Source organism: Manacus vitellinus, unplaced genomic scaffold (assembly GCF_001715985.3).
Source record: "Manacus vitellinus isolate BGI_N305 unplaced genomic scaffold, ASM171598v3 scaffold_10_pilon, whole genome shotgun sequence".
NCBI classification, from domain to species: Eukaryota; Metazoa; Chordata; class Aves; order Passeriformes; family Pipridae; genus Manacus; species Manacus vitellinus.
The window spans coordinates 9,605,975-9,627,667 of record NW_021938838.1 but is presented as its reverse complement, the minus strand read 5'-3'; the positions used below and the strand labels follow the sequence as shown (position 1 = coordinate 9,627,667).

Genomic DNA, 21,693 nt, shown 5'->3' with positions numbered 1-21,693 from the left:
TTTATCTCTGTTAAATGACAGACTACATTCCTACAATCGAGAATACTACAGAGAAGCTTCTCCCAGTCTCTTCTGTACTTTAAATAATGAAGTTTCTCCTTTCAGCTAGTAATCAGAAGCCCCAGGATTACTGCCAAATGTGTTTCTTGGATACCAGGCAAAGGCTTCCTGTATTCCATTTAGTTCTTTAGTGCCATTTTCTGAGATAAACTGAAGGCTCCACAAAATATTTATTCACAGTTTATAAACTTGCAAAAAGGAATAGGTTGTGCCTTCATTAACTCTTATCAATGCAATCAGTAAGAAAATAGAAAATGTGATTTTGACTGTTCAAGTTTAAAATTATTTTCTGATTAACTATTTCATATAAAAATCACCTAAGTAACACAAAAGAGGGCAGGGAGACACAAGCCTCTTCATAACATTATTTCTTGTTCCCTACAAGATAATCTCTAAACTTCTTAAAGGAGTTAGTTTTTCCTTTTGTTTCCTTGGAAGTGAAAGATAGATCAGGAAGAGAAGAATTTACTTAACACGCAAAACTGTGACCTCTACTAAAAGATAAGGTAGGGTGTTACAAGTCTTGGCTGTGTTCATGAGATACACACGAGAGATGGTTACACTTCACGTTAAATGAAACAGAAGTAGCTTTGTCTGCCACTCTGCAGGACACAGCACTTACCTAAACCTTCCTGCTACTGCAAGATGTATGACAAATGTAAGTCATCCTCTGCTTTCAATTTGTCTGCCATTTACAAACCTTTTTTCCTCCTTTTCAGCTGTTACCTATAGGTTTCAAAATTTTATTTTCCCCTCTTTTCAAAAGCATGACCCTATTCTTCTCACTGTTATTTCTGTTCCATGTCCAAACTGGAAGCACTGGGTTGTCTTCAAACTGGTTTCCTGCATAATACAATATAACCAACTGCCAGAGCTGTCTGACCAGGCAATATGGAGCAGATTTTGCTGAAAAGGACAGTTTATTGAATTTACAGAAGTCCCATTACGAGGATTTTTCCGAATTTAATTTACTGTCAGTTTAGTAAATTGTGTTTCTAAGCATCTATTTTCAAGTTACTATGGAAACAAATCCTGATACTTCTGTCATAACTGAAAATTTAAGAGGAGTAATTTTAATGAAAAGTGCTTAGTGTCACAAAGTGAAGTTTTGGGGTTTTTTAAGCAAGTTTTTAGGCGGTAGGGGCAGGTACGGGACCAGACCCATTTCCCGAGCCAGAGCTCCCTCCAGCGGCATCCCAGAGGCTCCGGAGCGAGCACGGAGGGTCCCGGCACACAAGGGCTGCCATCTCCTCGGGCCCATTGCCGTTTGCAAACAGAGCAAAAAGCATTCTTTTAATTAAAGGAAACAATTAAAGGGGACAAAATAATACCCAGAAGACAAAAAAGTTCATAACTTTAAGGTAACTGAATTCAACTCGTGTCAGCTGCATCCCAAACTGTCACAACACACATAATTTATTATTTTTAAAGTCATCGACAACAAAATTACTTTGATTTGGAGAAGTGCCACATTTTAAATACCAAGCTTTTCTCCTTTTTTTTTTTTTTTTGCCCCAAGGTCTGCTGATAAAAATGAGAAAGAAACAAGTATGTTCTTTGAACTGCACGCTTCAGCCTTACTCAGAAATGAAGTATGCCCATTTCAACTGGCTTGAGGGAGACTGATTCCTTTACTGATTGAAATAAGATTTCAAAGTTCAGAAGTTTATCTGAAGATATCCGAGATTAACAACAATAGTTGTTCTTTTCCTAGTGAGCCTGCTTCTCTGATCATGAAGGCAGAACAGGAAGACTATGTTATTTTCAGCACTACATTCCCTCTTCTTCTGATACAACACTAGGAATATCCACATTCCTTATCAGAGAGCCAGTCTGCCTCTGCTTAACTGCCACATGGCAAATTTCTAAGATGCAGAAAAAAGGCAAATAAGCAGCAAGAGACAAGAGTTTAAGTCTTTTACCACAGACTTTTCAAGAAGGGAGCTGCTAGCATGTAACACAGCACAAAGCTCACCACCTGATGACTGCAGTTCTTTGGTACATGACCTTAAAGAACTGTTCTCAGCTTTAATCAGAGATGGTTGGAAAGCACTCTGGTCTTGAGAAAAGCTTGCCCCTCTCAAGCCTCAGACCTCTGGCAGAGAAGGGGTGTTTTGTCAGTGACTCCCACCTGCAGTGCCACAGGGCTCTGACACAAACAGCCTGGCTGCAGCTACTGCCTGGACACAGCTGAGCCACAGGAAACAGGGAGGGATGGGGCTGGAAACTTGCAGGGGGTCGCAATGGGTATCCCCTTGCAGAGACAAACAAAATGGAACTAAGCATTTCTGCAGTTTCTCTTGACGTCTTCTTCACAGGGATCAGATGCCAAATTCCCTTATTCCTTACAGAGATAAGGAAGGGGAAAAAAGAGAAGAAATCTCCAATACTTGGCTGATACACTAAGTTGCATTTTCAACATAATACAGATTTAAAAGACAGGAAAACTGCGTGCACGAAAATGTCAGATTCCTTTGGAAATCCCCTTTTTTGGGACTCCTCCCCTTTCCTGTTCAATTTGTAAATTTTAACTAGTGACGCTGCAATTATCTCATGAAAGGAAAAACTAGCCTGCTCTTTTAAAACCACTAACCAAAATTGTAATTGGGGCAAATCCTTTAGAACACCACCTTAATACTACAAATAGTCTTAGATGAGAATGAGGGAAGCCAGCCTTTCCTTCAGGGGAAGTTTGATTACATGATCTTAAATCCCCCAGTCGTTTGTGTGAACCCTGTGCCCAAATCATGAGAGCCATCTCTGGGGACTGTAAGTCTGAATATCTCACAAACCCTTCCACTACTTTTTTCAGGCTTTTTCCCCCACACACACTTTGAATTACAAAAAATAATAAGTCATTAAATAATACAGGAAGATATTCTGCTTTCTTACCTTTCCCCCTTCCCAAACCTCTCATAAGAAGTCAGAAATGAGTCATTATTCACATGAAGGAGTATGATGACAAGTTGAGTTATTTTTCACATTTTTACAGAGGACAAAGCTAACAGATACATGAATAAACAATTTTTTCTTTTAGTACTAGAGAGGATCTGCAAGACAATTTTAGTATTTCTCTCCACTAAGTCACATTATTTCTGAAGGCTAAAGTTTGCTGGGAGTTGAAAGGCAGACATCTCATACTTTCACGTACTCTATTCATGTTATTAGTTCAATGACAGATATAAAACTATTCTCATTTTAACTCGTTATTCAAAAGTGTTTCAAATTGGCAAAGCTTAGACAGACATTGGGTAAAGCTCCAGGCTTGCACTTATGCTGAAATCAACAGTAAAACTGAGATCAACTGGAGCAAGGCTGAAGCTGAAGTTATGAAGTAACCTTTAGAACCAAAACAAATAATGCAATAGGTATTGGTGCATGGTTAAATAAACTCATAAAAATCTATATATAAGAATAGATATGCCCTTTAGTACACTGCTCTGAAATAGCACTTTTGAATTGGTTAAGAAATACTGTGCCAGTTTGTAAAACTGTTTTGTTTTGGAAGGCTACAAATGTGACAATCTTATGCATTTATCTAAACACAAAGATCTATCTTATACATAAAACTTTTATCAGTTGAACTTTCTCAAAAATAACACATAACTCTAGACATCAGAGTTTTGGCTACATAAAGGAAGAAAGGAAATGCTTCCTAACCTAAGATGAAACATTATTCTTTGTTATTTTTTCTGCAGTCTTTGCACTCATTGAAATAACTGTGGTGAAATATTTTGTCTAAACTAATTTATTTGAGACACAATGTAAACTGGAGAGAGCACGTGCAATGGAAAATATTGTAAAAATTGTAAAGACTGTAAAAATCTGATATTCAGCAGTTTCTAATAAATCACATTTCCTAAACACCAACTGTGTGTTGATCTAGTAATAACTTGACTCTTGGCTGTAATAGGATTAATTACAAATATAAGTTCAAAGCATAGAGGAAAGAGACACAATTCATCAGCAGCTGGAATTCAGTAACAGCTTTCAGGAATGTGTTTACTCTGTTCAAGGACAAGATTCTGTCAGAAGTTGGACTGGTTTCGTTTAAGATGGATTATGGGTAGGCTAACGAGCAGGTGTGGTTTCCTCTACAGAATAAATAAGTTCCTGAGTGAATAACTGATGGTTTCTACAGAATACTTTCATTGCATTTTATACATGCCTCAAAATATTACACACCTTTGCTGCCTCTCTTCTAAAAAGGTATATACTCTTGCAGATGGACACATTCAGTGGCAGCTTATTACCTCAAGAAGCCAGATTACTTTTTTTTTGCTAAAGCATTCTTAAAATAAGTAGACATTAAACAACTGCTGTTTATCCCTAGTTACCTTCTCCAGGGGTTTCTTTCATCTTGGCTTAAACCTTTGTACAGTCTGTTCAGCACTAACTTGCAACCCCCTCCACAGTGATTACCTTCTCACAGTACATTTAGAGGGCCTGGTCTACTCATAACAGCTGCAATGTAATTCAGAAAAATTTAAATAGACCTAAAGGTATAATAACAGTATCTTTAAATTTATGTGACATGAAAATGTCCTTTTTATTCTCCTTGTAAATGAAACCTTTTGTTGAGAATAGGTCTCAATTTAAAGAACAGACAAAAAAGAAAGTAGTAAATGAGAGAACATTTTTTTCCACAGAGAATGTTTGCACCCATTACAGAAAACAGGCCCTAACAGGAGAGGCTGTTAAAGACATATAGTTCAAAATATGTAAACTTTAGTTGAATTTAAATTTTAAGCAGGAAAAGAAGGTATTAAGAAAAAAATTCTAAAACCCACTTCTTGTTGTTTAAAGGTAAACAGTGAGGAGGAAATTAAACCCCTTTCCCTCAACCCATGTTGCTCTGTGATCTCTGAAACTACACCCAAAAACTCCAAAACCTAAATCCATACTCAAAACAAAGGAAAAAATATTTGCCGCATACCCTTCAGATGGAAAAATCTGGTAAAACCCAACTGCCTCAATAACTTGGCATTTAAAAATGCAGAACTCCTAAATTACTCTTGCTGGCTCAAAAGCAAAACCCCTTAAGCTATTTCCCTTCCCTCTCCCCCTTAACAGATTCCTGCAGTACAGCCTTTTTAGCTTGTTTAGCACTACCTGTCAAAGTTCTCCTCCTTGCTGATGTCTGCTTTAATTTTGTAATGAAAACATGCACAGTGTTCAGTTAAAAGTAACATTCCGATTTTCTATCAGCTATGCTCAGTCAGGGTTGCAGGCAAATGACAGGCCAGTGAATCAGTTTGGGCCTGAGATTCAGTTAACTGAACAAAATGGGAAAAACTACCGACATGGCATAAAAAAAAGTCTCACTAGAAAACAAAAATAACGCTATGAGATGATGACAAAAATTACAGATAGTGTTGTGAGTGTGGCTGGATCCCCCAGGTGCTCAAGTAGGAGTTAGAGGAGAAAAGGGCAGACAGAACTGGGACTCTTAGGGACCTTCCAGGGAGTAAAGTCATGCAAGGCCACCAGCACTTCAGTAACTGTGTCAGTAATACCTGATAAAGCTGAGATTATCTAAGTAACGGTATCTAAGTAACCCAAATCCGAGTGCACATGTAGCAAAACCAGGGCCAATGGGGAATAAGCAATTAGGGGTGGGTTGTTTATTTGGGAGGAGACTGAGATGGAAAAACAGAGGTGTAAGGACAGCAAAAACAAGGGCCAGGAAGAGGCAAAAGGAATGAGGTGTGCAAGTCATTACTGATGCTGCACACAGGAACCTGTCAGACAGCCCTGGGTTTCATCACCACACCTGGGCAGGACAATAAACCAAACCTGTTGTTCTGACCATATCAAAAACTGGAACCTGCCTCCCTGGCCGGGAGAATTCAGGGAGAGGCAGGCAGGGCATTCTTCCTGATCAGTGAGGGAACAACTGGCTGGCAATCAAGGTCTGGTTGTTGTGCCCTCTACAGCGGCCAGCAGAGGCAGCTGCCCACTTCCTAACAGGTTCTTCAGTTGAGACTCCTAAAATTCTCTGCAAGTTTCAGGTTCTTTGTTCTTTACTGGTTTGCTTGCTTTCCTTAGCTGAAAAGTTGTAGAAATCCGACAGTGTGTACAATACACCAACTGCCTTATCTGACGAAAGATGACACCAAAAAAGGTTTCAAAGCAATGGCTATATAGGACCTTAAATTTTGTTTTGCAGTCTAACTGCATTTTTCAGTAGTATTTAAACAGAACACTCTTTTTAATTTTAATTTGACTGTGTAGTATTAAAGCAGGAGTTAGTGATGCCTGGTCATATTTTCGTGTTAAGACCATGTTGAACACATAAAGTGAACTCGAAGGGGAGTTATTTCACTTGTAGCAGCATAAAACCGATCTCTTTCCAATTTTCCTGTAATAAACATAATCAATACTTATTTGATTTCTAATGAAGCATTGTAAAATGCTTCATCTTAAAAAAGAAATTAAATTTGTTTCATATAAAGAATTAAAAACAGGGTCTGAAACAATAACTGAATTTGAATGGTCCCTTCTGGTGCCTGTGTAAGGCCAAAACAATGCCTCAAAGAGCTGAGAGTTGTACAGTCCATGTAGAAACAAACAAAGCTTCATGTAGCAACTGCTTTTCATCACATTGTGTGATAATAATAACATTAGCTCTTTCATGAAAGAGCTTTTATCTGGAAATAGAGTAAAGTAATTTTAAAAAAATGAAAAAGACACACAAAGAAAACAAGGACAATGTGCAAGTGCTACCAAAAAAAGCAGGAGAGGACACAACATTTCAGCTGTGAGCCTAATGTGTTCTGTCAGTACAACTCACAAGTCAGTGGTAAAAGCAGTAAGGCAGGAAGAGGAAACTTCACCTTGTTTGTCATCTACATTTTTATTTAATAAAGAGATAATCATCCAATCTTGTGATTCTGTAGCTCCACTTGAAAATAAAATGTAAAGTTCCATCCCAGAGGAGTTTTCTTATTATTCATTACATGGTTTGATTGTGCAAGACACAAACCAGGCCTGTAGTAACAAGGCTGTTTTGGCAGGGAAGAAGGAAGTTCGCAAACTCTGCTTCTAAACTGCCTCCTTGGCCTGTGCTCCAGCTGATACACCGAGTTCACCTCTCACCCCCATATCCATCAATCTGCTGGCTCATGGTCTGGCTGCCAACGTGGCCTCAAGATGCCAAGTGGCTTCAGAAGCCACTCAGCTCACAGGACAGGTAAGTCTGCATCATGCTCGTGGCAAACTTCCTCCCCACAGGCATAAGAATGGCATCCCACTGGTTTGAGCAACCTCACCTTCCCAGAGCTTTAGATTTATTTTTTATCACAAGGACGTATAAATGCTACAGTATGTTAAATATTGCTTATATCAGTCCTGGTGCTTCTGCTCAACTCCTGAAGTGGCAAGTCTGCCCTGCAGGGCAAAGAAGTGCTCCTCCACGCACTCCTAACTTTTCTTCCTACCTGACTGCGCACTAAAAGGAAAATCCTGTGTATAAAAAACACACAAACCCCATCTAGAAACATACCAAGCTGTAAAGTAAGCACAATCCAAAACAGTCAAGCCAGATAGGCATGCCAGACAGTTCTTAGAGAAGCTGAATTTAGCCTTGCCAAAATAAAAGATGAAGCCAAGTAGAGCAATACACAAATAAACCAAAATGTGAAGCCTTATTGGGTTTAGCCACATATGTTAAACCATGCAATTCCCAAAGGCTGTACACACAGCTTCCAAAAACACCAGAAGAACATACCTCTCCTTATGAGGGTTTTTTTCTTTCTGCACATCTCAGACTAATAATTACAGTCCACAGGACTCTTTCCAATAGCCATTCTCTGCCCTACCACTATTTTTCTCCCTCAAGAACTAGTCTGCATTTTCCTTTGAAGCTCTTGCTTGCTGCCACACCTGCAAAACCAGAGGCAGATATTACCATCATCTTCTGACCCAGATTACTGCAGACTGAATAAACACATTGATGGAATGTAGGGCCCCATAAACACCTGGCTAAGAAGGACCAGAGAAGCCATTAGCAGACTAAACTTCCCAACCCAGCCACAGCAACTACAAGCTGTGTGGAGGAACTGAAAATGAAGAGTACCCCGACAGACAACAAGGGAAGAAGCCTTCAAGCGCTCAGATCTGTTCCCCTTTGACAAGCAACCTACTCAATTTTCTACACCACAAGCCTATTAATCATTTCAAAGGGCCTTTTCTGCTCTCTCTCATATGCCAGAGCAGTAATCTGTTCTCAGCAGACTCTCCTCAGGGCTCAGCCTTACTCAACTCTTCCTTAGGGAGCACCCTCTCTGAAGCATGACCTGGGTTTACCCAGAGAGGAATCGGGAAGCTGCTTTTGTTTCCTGCCCTTATAGAGACCCCATCCTGTCATACTCAGCCACACACGTGTCACAAATTTTGGAGCCTTCCAGCAGCCCCCACCTAACAAGGGGCTATGACAAAGAGACTACACCTAAGGAAAGGCTCAATAGTGCCTCGCCAGGCATTAAAAGACAAACCTCTAATTAAACACAACCCAGCTTTTTATTTGTCTGCTAGAAGTGGTTCCCAGCTGGGGCCTTGGGGCTGGTACATTTTGTGAGTCACTCTGGGCCCAGCATAGCAACTGGTGCTTCAGATCCCAATAGCGCAGCAAAGCACAAAAACTGAGCAGACGGGTACCAATGCTATTTATAACTACTTAGCAACATGTCCCTGAAGAAGGTTCAACAAGACCAAGTGCTGGGGCCTAAACTTTGGCCGCAACAACCCCAAGTAGTGCTGCAGGCTGAGGACAGAGTGGCTGGAGAGCTGCCCAGTGGAAAAGGACCTGGGGGTGCTGGTCAACAGCAACCTTAACCAGCATGTGTCCAGGTGACCAAGGAGGCCGCTGCCATCCTGGCCTGTACCAGCAATAGCGTGGCCAGCAGGAGCAGGGCAGTGGCTGTCCCCTGTGCTGGGCACTGGTGAGACCACAGCTCGAGTGCTGTGCCCAGTTCTGGGCCCCTCAATTCAGGAAGCACATTGAGGGGCTGGAGCGTGTCCAGAGAAGGGGACAGAGCTGGGGAAGGGTCTGGAGCACGGCCTGTGAGAAGCGGCTCAGCAGGCTGGGGGTGTTTAGTCCAGAGAAGAGGAGCCTCAGGGGTGACTTCATCATTCTCTACAACTCCCCGAAGGAGGTTGTTGTCAGGGGGTTGTCGGTTTGTCGGGCTCTTCACCTAGGCAACAAGTGACAGGACGAAAGGACGCAGCTTCAAGCTGCACCAGGGAAAGTTTGGATTGGGCATTAGGACGAACTTCTTCACAGAAAGGGTGATTAGACATTGCAATGCGTTGCCCAGGGAGGCGGCGGAGTCACTGTCCCTGGAGGTGCTTAAGCACTCAGGCGCTCCGGGCTGGGTGACAAGGTGGGGATGGGTCACAGGTTGGACTCGATGACCGCGGAGGTCTTTTCCAAGCTCCCCGATCCCGTGACCGCGACACGAGCGGAGGGGCAGCCGCGGACCCCGTCCCGGCGCGCGCCGCCCACAGCCGGGCAGAGCCCGCCCGCGCACAGCGCCCCCTGCCGGGCCGCGCCGCAACTGGGTCAGGCGGCCCCGCGGCGGGCGGGGGCCGCGCTGTCCGCCCGTCGCGCGCGGTGACGCAGCGCGTGCGCGGTGACGTCGCGGGCGGCCCGTGCCCGTGTCCTGCCGCCGGTCCCGGCCCTGCCCGCCCGCCCTCGGCCCGCCCGGCCCCGCTCGGCCCCGCCGCCCCGCACGACATGGCCAACGTGGCCGACACCAAGCTCTACGACATCCTGGGGTGCCGCCCGGCGCCTCCGACAACGAGCTCAAAGAAGGTGCGGCGCAGGGGCGGAGGCCGGGCGGTGTGTGGGGGGGAGGCCGGGCCCGGTCGGCAGCGGCCCGCGGGCGGGCCGTGAGGGGAGCGGGGCCGAGGGGGCGCGGGGGCGGCGGGGCCGGGGCCGCCGGGAGGGCGCAGCGCGGTGCTCGGGAGCCGCGGGCAGGGTGAGGGCCCGGCAGGAGGAGGAGGAGGAGAAGGAGGGGGCGATGGGGCCCGGCCGCACTCGGCCCGGCCCGGCCCTGCCCGGCGGGCTCCGGCGCGGGCGGGACGCGGCTCGTTCCGGCACCACGCGGTGCGCGGCCGGGAAGGGGTTTTTTTGGGGAGGGGGAAAATCCCCGCGGGTGGCTCCTCCCCAGGGCCATTGTCCGCCCCACGTGCGGGCCCGGGGGGGCCTCGGTCCCGCTCTCACATGGGATCCCTCCGGGGTCGGCGGGGCGAGATAAACAAAGAGCGGAGGTGAGAGCTCGCAGCCGGGTCATCACCACAGCGATTGCACCCTGTAGCGTATGAAGCACTTTTTTTGTGGAAGGCCGTAATGACCGTTCACACGTGAGGGAGGAGAATGAACCAGACAGTTCACTCGCAGTGGCTTCCGCGGGTGGGTGGTGCTGGCACCAAACTGCGCCTTACCCGGCATGCTCGCGGCAGCCTCATTTGTGCAGGGATCGGCGATTGCAGTGTTGAAATATAGTGCTGGAGATGGAAGGTTGTGCTTGGTGTACATCGCTGTCCAGGAGAATATTGTATTTTCTTACAGGACTCTCTTAAATATATTTGTGTCCTGTAAGAATGAAAAACTGGGGACAAATTTTCCACTAGAGTAGCCTGCACTGCTCAGTATTAATTACTACAGGTTAAACTAATCAGGGAATGTAAAGTTTCCAGCTGCTACAACAAGGAGTTCATCTATGTGTTATTGTCATTGAGAGGTTTCGTGGATGCTTTAAAATCTGGTATTTTAGCATGTTTACAACAGTATAGAAAAGAGAAGAAAAATAGTTGGTATCTCAGTCAAAAGAGGCTGAGAGAATAGGTTTTGACAATGGTTACATTAACTTTTAAATTATAATATGTTGCCAGTGTAGACCTTGATTCTGAATCTGTTTCTGATTAAATGAATTGTGGTGGCTTCCTTTAGGGCCATGGGTAGTTGTAAAAATTGCTCTGGCCTGGAATGCTGTTATCAGCAAAGAGACATCTTTTTGAAGATCATCGTGTGAGCTCCTTTCTTCCTGATTAGATAATGTTACTTAGGTTATCGTTTCAGTGGTGTTTTGTTTTTTTCCTTGGCTAGACTCCTTAAAATATGTGGGAAAAATCCATTTTTATGGAATGCATAGATTCGTGGACAGTTATGCTTTGTTACTGAGGGGTAATTTGTCCTGAAGACATGTGGTTTTTGTTCTTTGTATTTACTATGGTTCAGAATATTTTGCTTGTAATATCAACGTTCTCGTTTTATTTCATTAATTCATTATAAAGCTATATTTCTTGACTGATTGCATGCAGAAGTACAGAGTGTTTCAAGATAAAATCAGTAAAGCAAAGTAACTGTGCCGATATAGAAAAAGGAAATTTACTTGTTCAAAAGTTGTAAAGCTTTGTGTGTAAAGCTCTCTTAACACTGTTGTTCTAAAGAGTTAGTTTAGGTGCTCAGTTATACAGAAACAAAGCCTTTGGAAAGTCTACTCTAAGAAGTGATGTTTCAGTTTTTTGCAATTGCATCACTGTAGCTTTTTAAAATATGTATAATTTAGAGAATAAAAGACTATACAATGTAACTTGTTAATATCTGTTTCTTGATTGCTTCTGTGGGGCACTGAGCTGGAGTGGAGGAAGGGTTGTGGTCTTTGCTGTCAGAAACTCAAATTGTAGGAACAGTCTCTGCCTATTGTGTTAATTTGATTTGGTCCTGCAAAGTTTAAGTGGAACAGATGAAGTGCTGAAGAGCAAGTGATGATCCTAGGAGTCAAAGCACTGGTCAAAAAAAACATTCTGAAAAATTTCTTCTGGATATTTGGCTGTACTTGTTCCTCCTGCTGTTTTAGAACAGAGAAGTTAAATAAATATGTACATTTCTGCACATGTAACTCATGTACTTAGTTCAAAGTGAGATGAAATCTTCCATTATTGGTAGGTAAGGAAGAATAAAGTGATGGTTGTGAGGAGTGGTTGGTAGGGTTGAATGAGAAGCTGAGGCAGCCATTTTGTTGTTAGTTACTGCTGTGATTGAGGGGAAAGACAAACGGGCTGAAATTTGCTGTTGTGTTATAGGTTTTGAGTGGGTTCTCTAGAGTAAGTAATTTTAATGAAAGTCCAATGGGATTCTTCCTGTAAGCTGATGAAGAGAAGCAGAAAAACTAGTTCCAGCTATTGTGTGCTATAGCTATGTTTAAAATCCAAATGTAGTTAATTTATGCATGTAGCGATGTCAGAATATTTTTATATATCATTTCAATGTATGAGTGATTTTGAAACTATAATTTTTTCATTTTGATTTATTTGGATTTTTTCCTTCTTTTTGGGGACATTACTTGAGTTTCTTAGAAAACTGATTAATTGAAATTTAAACTAATTTTCTACCTTTTTCAACTAGGCATACAGAAAGCTGGCTAAGGAATACCATCCTGATAAGAATCCAAATGCAGGTGACAAAGTAAGATGACTTCTTTTTTTTTTTAAATGCCTTAAGTTTGCTACTACAGTAGCATGTAGGGAACAAAGTACAAGTGTTGGGGGCTTGCTATTCAGTTTGTTCAAAAATAATAACTATGAGATGGAACCATATCAGGTCAACTTTTTTCCCCAATCTCAAAATCTGCCAATGTGCCTACTGACAAAATGCAGCAGTTGGCTGAGTCAGATTGGTTGAGAAGGTAATGCTGAGGAGAAAGCTGCCTCTCTTCATCTGCTGAGATGGTGTCAGCTGGCATTGGCATCTACGTAGGTATTTGGAAAAGGTAGTCGGTTTTCCAAGTTTTTTCAACATGGAAAAGTGTATATTGTAGAGGTTCTTGAAACTGCTGCAGCATAAAACAAATTACATAGATGGGAAGGTTGAATTAGGTTTGTTATGCTAAAAGCAATTTAAAAATTGTCAATTAGGTTGACTCATCTGATTAACAAAATTGAAGTCCTAATGGCTGCTTAGGGGTGAGCAGAGATGACTGTGAAAAGATACTAATTTGTTATAAAGACAAACACATTAATATACATTTTAGTAAGTTACTTAATTGTTGGTGTATTTCAAGTACCTAACATATCTTGAAGTCTTTGCCATTAGTATGTAGCTCTGTTGGGTATTTTCCCCATTGGCTTCTGCAGTCTTGTGTATTTGGGGGTTTTCTTCAGTTGGATTTTTTTTTTTATTTGTAAGAAACCTTATCTTAGGCTAAACACAGTAAAGAACAAAGCCAACCAAGTTTTGCAGTAAAATATCTTATTTTATGGTAAGGAGTAACAGAGCTAAGTAAAAACTAAGCCCAAGTTTCATTTTTAAGTCTTGCTTAGAATAAGTTATATTAGAAAGAGAGTGGAAAACTTTTCCATAATTGGTGGATGTTCATGCTGGGCGAGAAACAAGTAAAATACTCCCTTGAAGTTCTAAATTTCATGCACTGTTTTGACTCTGTTCCTCTTCTAGTTCAAAGAAATAAGCTTTGCCTATGAAGTACTGTCAAACCCGGAGAAACGTGAGTTGTATGATCGCTATGGAGAGCAGGGTCTCCGAGAAGGGAGCGGGAGCAGTGGAATGGACGATATTTTCTCCCATATCTTTGGTGGTGGATTGTTCAATTTCATGGGTGGCCAGAGTAGAAGTCGTAATGGTAGAAGAAGAGGAGAAGATATGATGCATCCACTCAAGTGAGTATCTTGATACTGCAGTTTGTACTTTCAAGCTTTCCTGATCAGTACTTGACTCTGCTGGTTTCTGTTCTTGATATGCTTCTCAGTTAACATCCTCTGCTGTCTGCAGTGGTTTTCAGACCTGCATGTTGTGTGTAGGGTTACCAAGGGTTGGTTAATCTATATAACCATGATTTGCCAGGTTATTAGAATGTGTGTACTTCGATAGCTTTATTTTCCTTTGTTTTGCTCCTTAACTATGTTTGATAGTTCTGATCTGAAAAAACCTTCAACAACAAAGTATTACTCATTAGCTGGATTCTTAGGAAAGTGGAGGTGCTCTGTAAAGACTTAAGTTGCATTCACAGTCCACTACCAGCTGGAACTACAGTTGAACCTTGTAATTAATGGAAAAGTGTGTGTGGCGGGTTTGGTTTTGGTTTGGCTTTTTTTCAAAGCCATTCTTGAATGTCACACCTAATTGTGTTTTGTAGATCTCTTCCTGCAGTCATGACTGGCTTTTTGCCTGTTGAGCAGGTCCTTCCTAAGTTCTTAAGTTAAGCTACGTCTTTCCTGTGGTCAGCAAACCACGCTTAGTAAAATCTGTTTAAATTTTACATGCTCAGTTTAGCAACTAGTACTGCTCGGTATATTGTTAATTAGCTTTGGTTTTGTTATTATTTGTAAACACTGATGCCAAGCAACCTTTTCTCTATACTTTGAGTTGCAATTTCTATCCACCAACAAACCCTTGTAGGAGAAACACTAAATATATGTACATAATCTTCTAGCAATATATAAAGGGTATTGGAGTTTGATAGTGTATTAAAACATGAACAAGTCTAAAGGATTAAGTGGCCTTGAGGATGTGCTAACTCCACCTCACTAAACTCTCTTGTGTGGAAAGCCAATACAGTAGTAAGTATTCTAAATGTGTTCTTACATATTCATGCCATAAATATTGTCTGGACTGTCTCACCTGCCTGGTAGAACTACAAATAATAATTAATTATGACTATATAATAACACCTAAAATACTAGATCAGCTTGTTTCCTGTTGTGAAACACGAGCAGTCCTATCTGGTTTCTTCTTCAATTACAGATTTTCTCTGAACCTGTGTTCAGGTTTACAAGTGTATATTGACATGCATGAAATATTATTTTAGTAACTCCTAATGAAAGGCAAAACAATGCTTTAAAATCATATTTTAATAGCAGATTTAGTCTTTTTATGAAGTTCTGGTTTTCTTTCATTTGTCCTAGGCAAGTATTTTAATTACATGGGGAAAGTAAATTGTTAATTGATAACCCAGGAGAATTGCTTTATTTTGTAGAGTCTCTTTAGAAGATCTGTATAATGGAAAGACAACTAAACTACAACTTAGCAAGAATGTCCTTTGTAGTGCATGTAATGGGTAAGTTTGTTTGTATTTTTGAGTTCTCTGGTTGCTTTGTTGGCAGATAGTGTAATGAAGGATCTCCTGTGTCGGATCCTTATCAGTATTTGACTTACTGGAGCCTGCTTTCAGACTAGCAAATTGTTGAACTTGAATGATTCTGTTGATGGAACTGGAACTATTCAAGGGCTTTGTCTGGGGGAAGGGTGGGAGAGGAGAGAACTTAATTCTAATTGGCATGTAGGCATGTTAACCTTCTGATGGAGGGGTTTTTTTGGTTGTATGTTTCTGGAAAATAACTTTCCATGCAACTGGTGGTTTCCATTGCAGGCAGGGAGGGAAGGCTGGATCTGTTCAGAAGTGTAACGCGTGCCGGGGCAGAGGTGTCCGTATCATGATCCGACAGCTCGCCCCCGGGATGGTTCAGCAGATGCAGTCTGTGTGCTCTGACTGCAATGGAGAAGGTAGGCCAAGCTGTGCTCTGCTGCTAAATGTGTGTGGTTGGATTCAACCTTCTGCTTAAGTCTCAGGAGGAACTTATCCAGGACAGTTCTGCCCCCATCTACTCAGCTGTGTCTCAATTTGGTGTCAACATGGAGGAATCATTTTACCCAGAACAGCAGCAAGATTTACAGTGTTAATGCTGAAAAGCAGCCTAGAAGCTTGAACAACAGGGATTGATTGTTTTTAAAAACACTTAGATGTGGGTATTACTTACTGCTCTTATTCTTGTGTTAAAGAAAAAAAAAAGATATTGCTGGTTTAGGAGCTATTTGTCTTTTTGCTTCTCCTAATATCCAAGGACAGTTTTAGGTTAAAAATGGAAACCTAAAATTGAATTCTTAACTTCTTCAAATTAAGAAGATATCTTTGGCTGAATTGGTTCTGTTTAGGGGGAACAAGCTCAGCACGTGATCTGCACTTAGTGTGATTTCTTTTTAGGTCTTCTGCATTTTGCAGAGTAGTTACCTCACCCTGTGGATGATTTTACTCATCACAACACTCAGAAGTTACAGAGTTGTATTTTGTGATTAGTCAAAACATTTAATAAATTATGTTGTCTTTATCATTTCACATACCTAACCTACATATTTAGTAGTTTCAACTGCATCATAATGTTGTGCTTTGTTTCACTGAAAGGTGATTTAAGCTGAAAAGTTTAATGTTTTAAACCAAGTGCATCTGCTTGTGGCACTTAGTGCTGTGTGTGCCATAGTACTGTGGTTACTGTGTACAGAGACAACAGCTCACTTGACAAAGGTGAGGTAGAACAGAGCCTTGAAGCCATTTTGGATCATCATCCTTCAGTTTGCTGGAAACAGTAATTACCTTTCTAGAGGTCACAGATAATGTGGAAAAACTACCCCGAGTTTCAGAGTATAGAGGTGAAATCCCTCATGTGTCACAAACTGTTAGATTGTTTCTGTGGGAAAGCCTGTATACTGCTCTTACATGAAGCTAATTTGACCAGCTCCTTTCCCATGTCTGGTATGCAAGACTCCTGCTGGATGCATTTACACAGTACTGTGTTGTGGGGAAATACTGGGAAATGGGGTAGGCAGGTAGTCATCATTTTTTGCTGGTTTTAACAGAAGTGGAACTAAGTTCCTAAATTCATTGAAATATTTTGAAATTTCTATTCTGACTTTTAAGGGAGAAGAGATGCATCAGTGTGGCTTTAGCTTATGTTATCCCTAGCATAACAAGAAATGGCAGAATAGGCTTTTCATTTATTTTAAGGGTAGTGAGTTACATGGGAAGGACTAAAGGAACACAAAGTCTTGTTTTGCCATTATCTAAAGCCCTCTCATTTTTCAAAATCCTTGATAAGACAGCTTGGAAGGTTATGTGTATCTTTGTTATTTACTGACACCCCACCTTTTTTTCTTTTTCCTTTCCTCCACCTCTCCCAGCTAGGGTAAATGGAGCCTGGATTTCCTCTTGTGAGGAATTCATAAAGGAACATCTAAATTGCTTGTTGTGTTGCATGAATTCTTGAGCCTGCTCTCAAACAGGTTTTCTTCAGAATTGGATGCAATTATGTGGAAATCTCTGAACTCAAAAATTGTCTTTATTTAGGTGAAGTAATTAATGAAAAAGACCGCTGTAAAAAATGTGAAGGAAAGAAGGTGATCAAGGAGGTAAAAATACTTGAAGTCCATGTAGACAAAGGCATGAAACATGGACAAAGAATTACATTCAGTGGAGAAGCAGATCAGGCTCCAGGTGTGGAACCAGGCGATATTGTCCTTTTGCTCCAAGAAAAAGAGAATGAGGTAATGCTTTTATCTTTTAAATGCCTTTTATCCTAGCTGTTAATATTTAAGTTGTATAGTGGCCATTCATTTAAAGTAATTCATATAGTTGGAGCTCTGGGAGAGATGGTGAGTAGCTTTTAATAAATTTATAGCATGTAATGTGGCTTTCATGGTGAGCCAGAGAAAACTGTGCGAGTCCTTAGCCAGAGTGAGGCAGATTCTGGTGCTTCCTACTGCTAATAAAAGGTAGCTTTCTCAGATAAGCTCTGAGTGACTGATGCAGTAGATGCAGAGAAGAGCTGTTCGGGATGTTAACTTTAATCTGCTTTGCTTGTGACACTAACAAAATGCTAAGTGTTGCTTTTTTGAATGTCTTGTGACATGGCAGGGAACTCCTGATAAAATCCCCAGATGGTGCTTTCTGTGTCTGTTACTGTGGTTCTGGAAATAACACAAAATGGTGATGTTGCTGATTCACTTAACAAAACAGAAGCATTATTATTTTATACTAGACTCGTGCTCACTGTATTCTGGAGTGTATAGGTTGCACTTTGGAATTAAATATGGCAATTTATCTTTTTCTGTTAAAACTCTTGGGGCAGAGTTGAGGTGACTGCGCTTTTTTTGGAATGCTTTTGTTTAAAAATGCCAGGTATTACTGTAATGAAATAAGAAATAGTTGGTGTGTTATACTCGGAGGGGGGTGTCTGTTGTGACAGAAAGAATAGCATCAGGTACAAATTTAAACTCCAGTCATATATTAAGGATATAATGTTGGTTAGCTGATAATTAGGTACTTTGTAAGATTTTCAAAGCTGTGTCAAGGACTGCTAATCTGTTGGTCTGTACTTTGTCCTAGAGAGTAAAACTAGATAGACTTTTAATGTTCTTAAAATTTTTCTTGAGGTGGCAATCATGGTTCTGCCAATGGATAAATCTTAGATTTACTCTGATTAAGAATCTTGAGCAATATGGCTTAAAGGTCACTTCTGACAGCTGTGGACTAACTGATTGAAGTCCTGCTGTAGATCCAGTTTGCTAAAGCAGATATGCATGATGACAAAATAAAAGTTGAGAAACAAAGATGTGGTTTATATACTCAAGTGCAGGGGAAGTGCTATGGTAACTTTTGTTGATATGTTGCTATGTGGAAGATGTTGGGGGTAAAAGAGCAGTGCTGCTATACAGGCTTTGTTTAATTTGAACCTTAGCTCATAGCATGTGGTGTGGCTTCCCTTATCTTAGATGACACTTGTGTCAGAAACAAACTTTCCAAGCACGTTGAGCTGTCTGAATTAACAGAATCAAGTTAACTTACACAAGGGCTGTTGCTCTGACATTGATTTTAAGGATAAATAATAATGAACTTATTAAATAATGAGCCTGGTGGAGTTATGATTATAGGACTAGAAAAGGCATCTGTTTTTATTTTTCAGGTGTTCCAGCGAGATGTGAATGATTTGCATATGACACACAAGATTGGACTTGTTGAAGCACTGTGTGGGTTTCAGTTCACATTTAAGCACCTTGATGGACGTCAAATTGTGGTTAAATATCCCCCTGGAAAAGTAATTGAACCAGGTAAGCTTGGCCTGATGAGGATTTCTTTGATTATGCTTTTGTGATTCTTTAACACTTAATCCCATTCTTGTCCCGTTAACTGAACCTAAGCAAGGAAAACTAAGAGAATTATGTGGAGACAATGGTTCTGCAGTAGCACTCTCCAGCTTATTTCTCTTTGAATTCCAGGTTGTGTCCGTGTAGTCAGAGGTGAAGGAATGCCACAGTATCGCAATCCTTTTGAGAAAGGGGATCTTTACATTAAATTTGACGTTCAGTTTCCTGAAAATAACTGGATTAGCCCAGAAAAGCTTTCAGTAAGTAGTTTTTCAAGCATAACTGTGGTGTCTTATTTGACAGTGTGTGCCAAGGGCATGTGTTGTACCTCACGTGCTTGCTTTCAGTGGTTAAATTTAGATGCAAGTAAAATTGTTCTTTTAACCTTTTTTATGGGCAACATGTTACTTGGAAATACTCGTTGGAATAAGAATTTATTAACCTGTGTTTAAGAGCTGTGCAGATGTTATGCAGACGAAGGCAGGAGGAAGAATCTTTCTGTTGCCGTGTGATAAGTTGTCGGAGCGCGACTGTATTTACTGATTGCACTTTCAGTTGATGATATGTTGAGTTGGTTTTCTTTCTGTGGTGTCTTCCAATTGATACAAATACTTTTAAATGAGTCTGTGCTTCAGGGCTTTCATCAACTTAGACTTCTAAACCAAACCTGCTCTGTGAGGTGTCTTGAAGTTGTGGGAAACCGGTCACTTTTTACACAGCAGTCGTAGATGCAATACTGAATGCATTTCTTTTTTTGGGGCAGGAACTTGAAGATCTTCTACCAGCTAGACCAGAATTTCCAAATGTAATTGGTGATGCAGAAGAGGTAGATCTTCAGGAATTTGATACCACTCGTGGTTCAGGTGGTGGCCAGAGACGTGAAGCTTATAATGATAGTTCTGACGAAGAAAGCAGCCATCATGGACCTGGGGTACAGTGTGCCCATCAGTAAACATTTGTCTAAAAAGTTGCACAAGGATTTTCTTTCAAATTTTGCCTGACTTGTTTTCAACAATCCAGCTGGATTGTATAAGTAATCCAGATGAACCAATGGACATCTATTGCTGTATGTGTAACTTTTAAATTGGTCTATAGTATCTACAGAGTGTAATTTAAACTAACCACAAGCTTACATCTTCATTTTGACTGTGTAGCAGAATAAAGCACTTGAAAGGAAGACGAGACTCCTTTTCACATGGGTTTTAAGTTTGTCCTCGTATCTGTGCTTGATTTTTATCAGTTTTGTGTAGATTTTAAGTTTCATATTTTAAATTCAAATTCTACATTGTAAAGTTTGTGTACAATTTGTCCTGAGGCTTGGTATTTGGCTGCACCTGCATAAGCTGCTACAAGTAGAATCAAGAATTTCATAGCCTGTATCTATCATCTAGATGCATGGTAATAAATGGGCTTTGCACATAATGGGTTTAGAGCTGACTGGGAACAATGAAAGAACGAATTAGAAGTGGTTGTAAGTTTTTTCTACCATCTTGTGAACGGTTTCTGAAATTAAATAAAAGCAGTTGGTGTATAATATATTTCTTTTGCCTTGTAACTCTTACTTTTCCAGTGGCTTTAACTAGTCTGTGTATGAGGAGACAATGTAGATGATAGACATTTTGTAAACACAGGGAGGCTGAAGCTGCTTTAAGACTAAGCTAAGGTTAGGTAACAATTGTGTGCCACATAAAAGTCTTTTCCTGAAATGAAACTTGACTAAATGGGCACAGGGAAGGTTGCAGCCATGTCCCCTTTGTGTGAAGAAAACACAAGGAATACCGAATTCAGTTTGAAGATAAGAAAACATTTAAATGGGGATGATTATATTCTGAAATAATGGTGTTTTTCTTTTAGCCTTTGAATCCTACTCAAAGCCTGATTCAGCCTCACTTCCTAGAGAAATGTTTCCAGTTTAAAAAAAAAATATGTTTGACCTGGAAACATCATAAATGTAGATGGTTTTGTTACTTTTTTAGTAGTTTGCACTTTGTTTTAATTATGAAGATATTAAGTTCTCCAGCTTCAGTTCTGTTACTTTGAATTGGTAAAAATGCCCCAACAAGGCAAAAATGTGACCTTAATTAAGGAATGTTGTGCATGAACAATGTTTGGTTGGTAAGCTGCCTCTCTATAGCAAGGTTTCTCTCCCTGTTTAAGTGAGAAAGTTGAAGCTCTACTTTTCTTTACAAATCTGAAGTGTGACTTGTTTAGTTATTGCTCTGATAGTTGTTGACATTTTACCAATGAGGTTGGAGGGACAAACTCCAGGGGTTTCCATGTGCTTGGGTAGGCATTGGCATTTGAGTGTTGCTGAACATCCTTGTTATAGACTCTAAAAATGAAGCAAAAATAAATACTGTTTGATCTGTATTTCAGTATTGACTTATGCTGTGGCATTCTCTGGTGGATCTTTTATTTTCATTTATTAAAACTTTGGGTTGCTTTTTGTGAAGCCATGGTTACATGCTGATCCTTTCTCCTGACTAATTTCTCCAAGAAGTCAATCACTTTAACCTGTAATGCTTAAACAATTACACCACCTGTCTTCTGGTTTTAAGTAGTGCTTTAAGATACACTTCCTTGAAAAATAGAGTACTATTCTAAACTTTTAATCTCCTTTCAAATTGCTTTTTTGAGGGGAAAGAGAGGAAGGGATTTCAGGTAAGGTGCTGAAGTGGAAGGTGGAGGAGGAGTTGATC

The 21,693-nt window shown here is 40.8% G+C and overlaps 1 protein-coding gene across 1 annotated transcript; it reads left to right on the top strand.

Annotated features, from left to right (window-relative positions):
• The first annotated feature begins 12,450 nt into the window (after nucleotides 1-12,450).
• DNAJA2 (DnaJ heat shock protein family (Hsp40) member A2) lies at nucleotides 12,451-21,446 on the top strand. The gene is made up of 8 exons (XM_029964649.1): nucleotides 12,451-12,532; nucleotides 13,520-13,740; nucleotides 15,057-15,137; nucleotides 15,450-15,583; nucleotides 17,199-17,395; nucleotides 18,814-18,958; nucleotides 19,127-19,254; nucleotides 19,758-21,446. The coding sequence occupies exons 2-8, from the start codon at nucleotides 13,628-13,630 to the stop codon at nucleotides 19,944-19,946; spliced, it is 987 nt and encodes a 328-aa protein (XP_029820509.1). The 5' UTR covers nucleotides 12,451-12,532; nucleotides 13,520-13,627; the 3' UTR covers nucleotides 19,947-21,446.
• The last annotated feature ends 247 nt before the right edge of the window (nucleotides 21,447-21,693 follow it).